Here is a 10738-nt window from a genome sequence, read left to right on the forward strand (position 1 = left end):
AAAAAATATAGCCGTCTGACTACTATACTCTTAAAAAAAAGCAATTCTAGGTTCATTGGTTAATATATATATATTTTTAATTAATCAAAAGGTTAGCCTTGGGCCTTAGGGCTCTTGGGGTCTGTGATTAATTAAACTTCGATTAGATTAATTAATCATTTTTAAATAATTGCCTTGGGGCTTTTGGCCATATTCAATTTTATTATTCTATTTGTTCTTTAAAATATAATTACTAATTAAAGTAATTAAAAGGCTAACATATTTCTTAGTTACATATATTAAAAAAAAAGTAGGCAAAAAAACAAAAGTTAAGAAACTTTTTTTTCAAAAAAAAAAAAAAAAAATTCATTCTAAAAGTATAGCCGCACGGCTATACTATTTCTTCTACACACACTACACACATATATATATATATATATATATATATATATATATAAAAAGCGACGAGCCCATGGCCTAGGTGCCACGTGTCAAGTGAGTAAAGCCGAACGGCTACACAATTTTTGAAAAAAAAAAAGTGGGAAAATGAGTATAGCCGCGCGGCTATACTATTTTTCAAAATTTTTAAAAAAGAATCTGGTATAGCCAAGTGGCTATACTGTACATGTACGTATACAGACCCGCCACCGCTCATGCGCCACGCGTCAAACAAGCAGCACTGGTTTTTTTTTTTCAAAAACAAAAAAGAGTATAGCCGTGCGGCTATACTCTTGTAAAAAGCACTTCTAGGTTCAGTGGTTAATATATATATTTTTAATTAATCAAAAGGTTAGCCTTGGGCCTTAGGGCTCTTTGGGTCTGTGATTAATTAAACTCGATTAGTTAATTAATTATTTTTAAATAATTGCCTTGGGGCTTTTGGCCATATTCAATTTTATTTATATATATAAAGAGGGACGAGCCCATGGCCTAGGTGCCACGTGTCAAGTGAGTAAAGCCGAACGGCTATACAATTTTTGAAAAAAAGTGGGAAAATGAGGTATAGCCGAACGGCTATTTGTCAAAATTTTTTAAAAAGAATCTGGTATAGCCGGGTGGCTATACTATACATGTACGTGTACAGACCCGCCCACCACTTTTGCGCCACGTGTCAAACAAGCGGCACTGTTTTTTTTATCAAAAACAAAAAAGAGTATAGCCACACGGCTATAAACAATTATGGGTTCAGTGGTTAATATATATATATTTTTAATTAATCAAAAGGTTAGCCTTGGGCCTTGGGGCTCTTGGGATCTGTGATTTAAATTAAACCCGATTAATCAATTAATTATTTTTAAATAATTGCGTTGGGGCTTTTGGCCATATTCAATTTCATTATTCTATTTGTTCTTTTAAAATATAATAACTTGTAATTTGTTGGAAAACGACCAATAAATTACTGGAGGCTTTGATTTTTTTTTTTTTTTAGCAGTAGAAATATAAGTTGTACAGAAACATTCCTTGATCTCCACATTATTAATTTTTTTTTTTCTGTGGCTGCAAACAGCACTCCAGTTGTCTTCACTTGGGAAGGTAGACTTCAAATAGCTACAGATGCTGCACAAGGTGTGAAACTAACATCTCCTCTCTTTTTTCTTTTGTTTTCTTTTTTTTGAATTTTTTTTTGTGATGAGAATTCACTGATGTCTGAATATGGAAATGCAGGATTGGAGTATCTGCACTATGGTTGTAGCCCACCTATGATCCACAGGGATGTGAAATCAACAAATATCTTGTTGAATGAATATTTTCAAGCCAAACTATCTGAGTTTGGCCTGTCCAGAAATTTCCCTGCAGAGGATGGGACTCATATATTGACAGGTGTTGCTGGCACTCCGGTGTACCGCCCGAGTAAGTTTTTTGTTTTCAGTCTGGGTAATGATATATCAAATCTAATCCCAACGCATTTTAAATTCTAACTAATATTAATTTGGTATTGGTGCCCTCTTGTACTATTGTTTTATATACCCATCATCCTTATATTCAAAATATTAGTAATGTCACTGAAGCAAATTAAAGATAAAGCAAGGACATGAAAGAAGAAAGAAACCATATGTAAATGGACGTTTTAGCCAAGTTCTTTTGCAGAAGATATGACTTGTGTTGCATGGTTGCTTGAAGGTACAATATGTCAAACAGGCTAAATGAGAAAAGTGACGTTTACAGCTTTGGGGTTGTACTGTTGGAGATTATCGCGGGTCGGCCTGCTTTTATAAACACACGTGAAAGAATTCACGTAAGTAAATGGGTTGGTTTGTTGCTTCCAAAAGGAGACATTTACAGCATTGTTGATCCAAGGTTAGAAATAAGTTTCACTGTTAGCTCTGTCTGGAAAGCTGTGGAATTAGCAATGGCATGTGTATCTAAATACCCTATCAACAGGCCATCCATGAGCCAGGTATTGGTGGAACTAAAGGAGTGTTTGGCAACTGAACTGGCTCGAACAAAGCAGAGCGGCAACCACACTGAAATAGGAAATTCCATTGAGATGATGTCTCAGAATTCAATCGCTACGCTACGTCCCTCAGTTAGGTAGTAGTGCGTACTAAAATAATCCTGCAGGTTGTATTATGTATGTATTGCGAATGTTTCATAATCACTAATGCATCTTCTTATCAAGTCTAGTACGAAGAAACTTCCTAACACCTAAGGCAAGCACAAAGCAATTAAGGGGCAAACTGAGTATAGTCGGGCGGCTATACTATTATTATTTTTATGGTATATATCATTTTTATTCGATAATATGCGAGAACACTGAAATAGGAAATTCCATTGAGATGATGTCTCAGAATTCAATCACTACACTACGTCCCTCAGTTAGGTAGTAGTGCGTACTAAAATAATCCTGCAGGTTGTATTATGTATGTATTGCGAATGTTTCATAATCACTAATGCATCTTCTTATCAAGTCTAGTACGAAGAAACTTCCTAACACCTAAGGCAAGCACAAAGCAATTAAGGGGCAAACTGAGTATAGCCGGGCGGCTATACTATTATTTTTTTTTTTTTATAGTATATATCATTTTTATTCGATAATATGCGAGAATTATGTGTACGATGGTTGATATATGTATATATAACTAATCGAAAGGTTAGCCTTGGGCCTTGGGGCTCTTGGGCTATGTGATTTAAATTAAACCCGATTAGTTAATTAATTATTTTTAAATAATGTTTTGAGTTTGTCCTATAAATTCGCAGAGAACACTCATATCATCATTCTTGTATAGCCGCATAGATAAACTCAAAAATTTCACTAGAAATGAAAGCGCTAGCGCTAGGACTTTGATTTAGAAAGTTGTATCCAAGTGGAGCAAGCGCCATATTTAATTTCATTATTCTATTTGTTGTTTAAAATACAATTACTAATTAAAGTAATTAAAAAAGGCTAACATATTGCTTAATTACATATATTAAATTAAAGAAGTAGGCCAAAAAAACAAAAGTAATTTTCATTTCAAAAAGTATAGCCACACGGCTATACTATTTATACATATAAACGGGACGCACCAGGGCTAGGTGCCACGTGTCAGGCTGTACTATTTTATCCGGAAAAAAGGGGGAAAATGGGTATAGCCGCACGGCTATACTATTTCTTAAAAAATTTCAAACAGAATCCAGTATAGCTGGGCGGCTATATTATATATGTATGTATACAGACCCGCCCAGCGCTTATGCGCCACGCGTCAAACGAGTAGAACCGGTTTTTTTCTCAAAAAGTATGAGATTAGCCGGGCGGCTATACTATTTTTTTATAGTATATATCATTTTTATTCGATAATATGCGAGAATTATGTGTTCGATAATTGCTTTTAAAAATAGTATAGCCGCGCGGCTATACTATTTGTGACGCGTGGCAAAATGTAAGCTAGTTCCAGGCGGGTCGGTTTTTGTTTTTAATAAGAAACGTATAGCCGCTAGGCTAAACTCGTTTTTTTAAAAAAAATAAAAATAAAAAGAGTAAAGCTGCCCAGCTATACTATTAGGGTTGAGTGGTTTATTCTTCTTTCTAGGATGGTAGGAAAGTAATTACAATCCCATCTAATACGGGAATCCTATAATTATACGGGATTATAATTCCTAATTTAAATCAATTAAATGATTTACGCCAACATTCTCTCTTTAAATGTGCACGTGAAAAAAAAAATCAAGCTATTTGGAGACTTTCTAATAACATAAACTTCTTGCTTAAGTCTCATTACCTTTCCATAGCTTGCAAAGTTATATAGTATAGCCGTGTGGCTATACCATTAACATATTCTATTTATATAATATGGCCGAGTGGCTATACCGCTAACATATTCTATTTATAAAGTATATCCAGGTGGCCATACTGTTAGATATTCTATTTATAGAGTATAGCCGCTCGGCCATCTGTGAATTAACAATTTATTTATTTAAAAAAAAAAAAACATAGCAATGAAGGGAAAAATAGGCAAGAGGGCCTATTCATTACATCACTCCTTATCGTCTCAAATGTCTGATCTTCAGAGTTGAAGGCTTAACAACGCTATCTGATGTTCATGTGACCATTTATATGTATATAAAAAGTCCAGAAATTGGTCTGTCCAACACAAGTAATGGTCCAAGTCTTAAGTGGTTTATCCTGTGTTATTTTTGACAGGACCCTTGCATTGCAACTCAATCAAACTAGAGACTTACCTCTCAATGCATCGAATTTTGATCCAAATCTAATTCGAATATGAAAATAAATTATTTAACAAATTCAATTCGATAATAATTCAATTCTATTTAAAATAACATAAATTAATTTAGAATAAATTGTTGTACATGACCTCGAACTAGGACCCTAATCAAATTTAACCCTCCCGAACTAAAAAGTCAGCTAATTTAACTACAGAATTAATTAAATGGTAAATTTGGCCTTTGCTGTTAAATTGTGTGAATTTCATCCAATTTTCCATTAACTATAATGGTAAACTTGTAATTTCGAGTAAAATAAATGATAAATAAATCAAACAAAAAGGAAATAATTAATAATTAATAAGAAAACTAGAATAACATTTAAAGAAATTAAAATATATAAAAAAACAGCCCCATCCAAATAACATTCAATGGAGGTGTGTCTCTGAGAGGGAGCTAGATTAAAGCTTTGTCTGTAACATATACCTTGGCTGCCTCCTCACACCCTCCAAATTAAAATTAAAATGAACCAAAAATTTCCACCCCTATTGTATTTTTTGCAGACCAGGTTTTTTCAATGAAATTTCTAAAGGATTCGAACAAAAAACAAAATAATGATAGTTGGATTCTTGGTTTTGGTGGTGGTGGGCTTGATGGATCTGTGCATGAATGTTAGTTGGGAGTGGATTTTATTATATTACGGTATGCGTGCGTTTAGAAATTTAGAGAGAGAGAGAGAGAGAGAGAGAGAGAGAGAGAGAGAGAGAAGGGGTGTGGTAAGTGAAAGAAAAAAGCAAGAAGGATCATCAATGGTGAAAAACTTGAGACGCGGTGCATTGATGCGGAAAATAGGAGGGTTTTGTAGCACGCCACTGCCAATTTAGAGACTTACGAGTTTTACTATCAGCAAAACAACAACAACAAACCCAGCTCTGAATTTCTTCCACAACTCTTCGGAATTTCATCCAGTTTTGGGATCAGACGATAATTCTTCAGAATTTTAGGACGATGATGACAATGACGAAGAAGATGGTGATGGCGATGATGGATCTGGGTAGGTGGTGGTGGCTGGGACAGTGGTATGGTTTAAAATATTCTATTTATATAGTATAGCCGCTCGGCTATACTGTTGGATATTCTATTTATATTTTCTAGCCGTGCGGCTATACGTGTAGAATATTCTATTTATATAGTATGGCCGCGCGGCTATACTAATAACATATTTTATTTAAAGAGTACAACCGCGCGGGATTACGTATAGAATATTCTATATAGTATAGCCGCGCGGCTGTATGGTTTTACATATTTTATTAATAAAGTATAGCCGTTCGGCTATAGGGTTAGATATTCTATTTAATAGTATAGCCGATCGGCTATACTAATTTAACATATTCTATTTATAGAGTATAGCCGTCCGGCCATACTGTTTAACATATTCTAGAATATAGCCTACGGCTATACCTTGAGATTCTATTTCTTTGTCCATCTCTGATTTTAGTCCACCCAAATTCTCTCTCACCCCCTCCTCTCTCTGATATTCCCAGAAATTAAACACAAGAAAATGGCGAAAGGTGAACGGAGGGTGTTGTTGGTGCTGGGGGACTACGTGGAAGACTACGAGGCGATGGTTCCATTTCAAGCACTGCAGGCATATGGAGTGTCCGTTGATGCTGTCTGTCCTGGCAAGAAAGCTGGTGATATCTGCCGCACAGCCATTCATCAACTTTCTCCTGCTCACCAGGTCACCCACCTCTGCTTCTTTTGCCTTTTCCTTTGTTTATTTTTAATGAAAAACGTTATCTTTAGCCTCATTACATCACTTGAGCACTGTCAATTGCTCTTTCCATGCTCTGTAATCAAGCACACTCAATTATATTGAAGACTGAATGCTTACTTCACTTGAATTTGTAAACCCAAAACAAGAAATTTGTCTCAAAGATTGAAGTGCTTACAATTCTCACATATGGGTGGGATTATGCTGCCTCCTCAAAAATTTGGAATCTTTTGGAACTGGAAATTAGTTTGTCAAGTTTACGAACGAACATCACGCTTTCAAGTTTAGTTTTTTGCATCATGGTAGCCTTAATTATGGACACAGTGAATAAGTTTTATTGTTGATTAGAGCCACTCTATTAGATTGACAAATAGCAATCCGTAGGTTATAGTTCTAGGTTGTGTGGACAGCGAGACTAAAGTAAGCTCAAACAAGAACACATGTTGGGAGTTTTGTTAGAGTGCTTGCTCATTCATTATGAGCTTGAGTTCTGGGGACAAGACAGCATGAACAAATTCTTCAAATGCTATATGTCTTTCTGGTCCCCCTTTGTTTTAATATGTTTTTCGGTTTACTTGTATTTTTTTCTTTGGTTGCAGACTTATTCTGAATCACGTGGTCACAATTTTGCACTCAATGCAACATTTGATGACATTGAATTTAACAAATATGATGGATTAATAATACCCGGAGGACGGGCACCTGAATATCTTGCTTTAGATGCGTCGGTTTTAGAATTGGTGAGAAAGTTTTCTGACTCCGGAAAGCCAATTGCTTCGATTTGCCATGGGCAACTTGTCCTAGCAGCTGCAGGCTCGGTTAAAGGTAGGAAGTGTACAGCCTTCCCAGCTGTCAGACCTGTACTTGTTGCTGCAGGTGCTTATTGGGTGGAACCCGAGACCATGTTGGCGTGTGTTGTTGATGGTAATATAATTACTGGGGCTACATATGAAGGCCATCCTGAGTTCATTAGGCTTTTTGTGAAGGCACTAGGTGGTAACATAACTGGTTCAGATAGAAGGATCCTGTTTCTCTGTGGGGTAAGTTTTATTTTCCTTCCTAGTGCAATGAGACATATGAAATTGTGATGCCGATCAATATTGACTACATATAGTATCGAGATTTGCCCTTTTACAGATACTTCTGAAAGATAGTGAAAATAACCTGAAAAGTCTTTACCAGATTTGCACAATTCTAGTGTGATATGGTTCCATCATTCATTCCTATGTGTTTTTTCAATGTTTTGGTGGTATGCTTCATTGGTCTGCCTAGCTGGGTCCGTTGCCCATTGGAATACTTGTTTGTCAGATCATTTGTGTGAGTTGTGAACTTGTGAAAGTAAATCCAAACATGCTACTGGTCATTTTTCAAGTTGTTTGAATTATGGATTCTAAACATGATACATAGACAAGTACATCCTTTATGAATTTTAAAAGACTTCTTTACTTTAATTTTCCGGAAAGTTGACTACTGAAGAATTTCAATTCCCCCCTTCCCCCCTAACTGAATACCTCCAATACCCAAGCCAATTGGGTCTCCAAATTCGAAATGCTACTACTGCCCTAGACCCATAAATTAGTTGCTGTCAGATTTCATAAGAACCTATTTTCTTGAAACCAGTTGTTTGTTTTCCCTTTAAAACCAAATCCTTTGAAGCATACCTAAACTTCTCTACCTACAATGCCAAAAGTTATACAACTTGACAAACCTTAAAGCCTACCACGTTTTGTAAGCTGGTTATTTAACAGTGATAAGGTGGTCCATAAATCAAGATTGGCTACTTGACAAACCTTAAAGCCCACCAAATTCAATATATTATTTTACTTGTCAATATCAATAGTGATAAGATGGTCCATAAATCAAGTTTGGCTATGTGTTTTAATTCACTGTAAATCTAGAAAACCCCTTGACAAGATCGTTAAAGCTGCATGTTGTTTGTTTATGAACTAATTGTTATCTACGTATTATTCTAGTCAATGATCAAAATTTTATATTTCTCACAGTTACTAAGCATAATTCACTTTCTCTCCCTCAACACTTGTAGGACTTCATGGAAGATTATGAGGTAATTGTGCCTTTTCAGTCTCTTCAAGCTCTAGGATGCCATGTTGATGCAGTTTGCCCCAAGAAGAAAGCTGGTGAAATCTGTGCAACTGCTGTCCATGATTTTGAAGGTGACCAAACATACAGTGAGAAGCCGGGCCATAATTTCACTTTAACAGCTGACTTTGAAGCTCTAGATGTCTCAAGTTATAATGCTCTTGTAATCCCTGGAGGTCGAGCCCCAGAATATTTGGCATTGGATGAGAAAGTTATTGCATTAGTGAAGCAAATTGTGGAAGCCAGGAAACCAATTGCATCCATATGCCACGGGCAGCAGATTTTAGCTGCTGCTGGTGTTCTACAGGTAAGGTTACTCCCTTTAAGCCAGGCTACACTTTGTTTCCAGAAATTTGATCCGAATTTCAATTTGGTCCATATTCTTTAAGTTGCTCAATCCAATCCGACTAATTCCATATCGTTTCAATTCGGTGCGTCGTCAAACATAGTATTGATATTGTTAAAAATATTACTTTCTATAATTCCATGTGATGCCACCAAAGGAATTGCTCCAATAATTGGGTTCAACTGAAACAAAGTGAAGCTGTAATCCCTGTTTAGGTGACAGTGTAGTTTTATAGTATCTATAGCTCATCTTTTAATAGGGATGGTGTTGTTGGGATCAGTCCCATGCTGTCCAGAAGTTCAATCTAAAATCCAAGTTGATTTCTGAAACTAAATGAGTTGAAAGTGTACAAAATGAAGAAACAATAATATAAAGTTAATTTGTTAGGCATACAAACAAGGATGCAAAATCCTCATTAACAATCCAAAATCATATAACAAAATCGAGATTATAAATTTTGGAATTTTAAGGTCCAAAGCATGATATCGTAGATATGGGAGATGCTACAATGAGGGGGATCTTAGTGGGGGGTTTGAGTGGGGGTTTAAATCCAACCATCCAACCATCCAATCATTAAAAAAGTTTTAAGTTCAAAATTTCCTTTATATTATTGGATAGTGGTATTGAACCCCTCACCCACAACCCCTCATTATAGCATTTCCATGGTAGATATACATTTATAATGTAGATTACATAACTTCTTACGCTTTTTAAGATAAACTAAAATGCTAGAATAAAATTAATTTTGTGTGTGGGAAGTTTAACCAAAAAGACTATATACAGATAATCTGTGGATTTATTGTTCATTTACTCACTACCAATGTAGTTGATCGTAAATTTAAATGTTTGTTCTGTTGTGGGTGTTGATGAGCAAGCTTGCCAGTTGGTGCATGAACATTTGTGCTGTAATATAAAAGTCAGAAGGTGTACTGTAATGCAGAATTCTCTGAAGGAATATATGAAGCAGTAAAAATCCAGGCTAGATGGAATGGTTTAAGAATGGGGTAAAACAAGAAATTACCTAGTAAGGAAAACCAAAAGGCTTGGCTGAGCTAGGCAGTTTCAATTTTTCAGGTGCTAGGAAGAGTTGGGAGTATCATCAATTTTGTAAGAGGGTTGATTTACTGAGTGAGTATTTTATGACAAGGTAAAAAAGAAACCACCTTGAAGTTGTAATCTGTTTGCCTTTTGCTGATTCTTCTGATTGAGGGTTGATTTACTTATTTTCACATTGTGAACTTTTTTAATCATGTCCTAATTGTTGTTAACTGGCTAAATTTTAGGGAAAGAAATGTACTGCGTATCCAGCAGTGAAGCTTAATGTGGTTTTGTCAGGAGCAACATGGCTGGAACCTGATCCAATAGATCGTTGCTTCACGGATGGAAATTTGGTTACGGGAGCAGCGTGGCCGGGCCACCCAGAGTTCATTTCTCAGTTGATGTCATTGCTTGATATTCGAGTATCATTCTAGTAGCTGTTTACCGGGTCAGCTGCTTGCATGTACTATATGTAATTCATGAAAGAATAAGGCATGTATGTTGTGTTATGTTAAGGTGACGTTTGTATATGTGAAGGAACAAGTGACACTCTGGTTTTGATATGTATATGCCATGTTCCATGCAAGTTTGGTTGTGGATGAAGCTTGTATTATACTACTTATGCTTTAGAAGGACACTATGATTTATTAGTCGTCGGTTCCCTTGGTCTCTATCTCTCTCACCATACACCTCGAAGGTTTACCTGAATAAATATCATGTTGTCCAGAAATTAGTTGGGAGTGGATTACGGTCTGCTTGTGTTTAGAAATTTAGAGAGAGAGAGGGAGAGAGAGATATGGAAAGAAAAGAAAAGGATGTGGCAAGTGAAAGAAAAAAGCAAGAAGGATCATCAATGGTGA

The 10738-nt window shown here is 35.9% G+C and overlaps 1 protein-coding gene across 2 annotated transcripts; it reads left to right on the plus strand.

Moving 5' to 3' along the window:
- The first annotated feature begins 6112 nt into the window (after positions 1–6112).
- LOC117621064 (protein DJ-1 homolog D-like) lies at positions 6113–10528 on the plus strand. Of its 2 annotated transcripts, XM_034351328.1 has the most exons (5): positions 6113–6361; positions 6994–7434; positions 8439–8801; positions 10124–10326; positions 10361–10528. In XM_034351328.1, exons 1-4 carry the CDS (start codon positions 6182–6184, stop codon positions 10310–10312), a joined length of 1173 nt encoding a protein of 390 aa, XP_034207219.1. In that variant the 5' UTR covers positions 6113–6181; the 3' UTR covers positions 10313–10326; positions 10361–10528. The 2 variants fall into 2 exon arrangements, with proteins under 2 accessions (XP_034207219.1, XP_034207218.1); XM_034351327.1 differs by having other exon boundaries at positions 10124–10528.
- The last annotated feature ends 210 nt before the right edge of the window (positions 10529–10738 follow it).

The sequence above is a fragment of the Prunus dulcis genome, chromosome 3 (genome assembly GCF_902201215.1).
Source record: "Prunus dulcis chromosome 3, ALMONDv2, whole genome shotgun sequence".
NCBI classification, from domain to species: Eukaryota; Viridiplantae; Streptophyta; class Magnoliopsida; order Rosales; family Rosaceae; genus Prunus; species Prunus dulcis.

What these genes read in the sequence shown, in the direction of transcription:
- LOC117621064 (XM_034351327.1), top strand. Translation starts at nt 6,182, where the DNA reads ATGGCGAAAGGTGAACGGAGGGTGTTGTTGGTGCTGGGGGACTACGTG. An exon ending in AACTTTCTCCTGCTCACCAG is followed by an intron (nt 6,362 to 6,993) that starts GTCACCCACCTC and finishes CTTTGGTTGCAG; the next exon opens with ACTTATTCTGAATCACGTGG. An exon ending in CTGCTGCTGGTGTTCTACAG is followed by an intron (nt 8,802 to 10,123) that starts GTAAGGTTACTC and finishes GCTAAATTTTAG; the next exon opens with GGAAAGAAATGTACTGCGTA.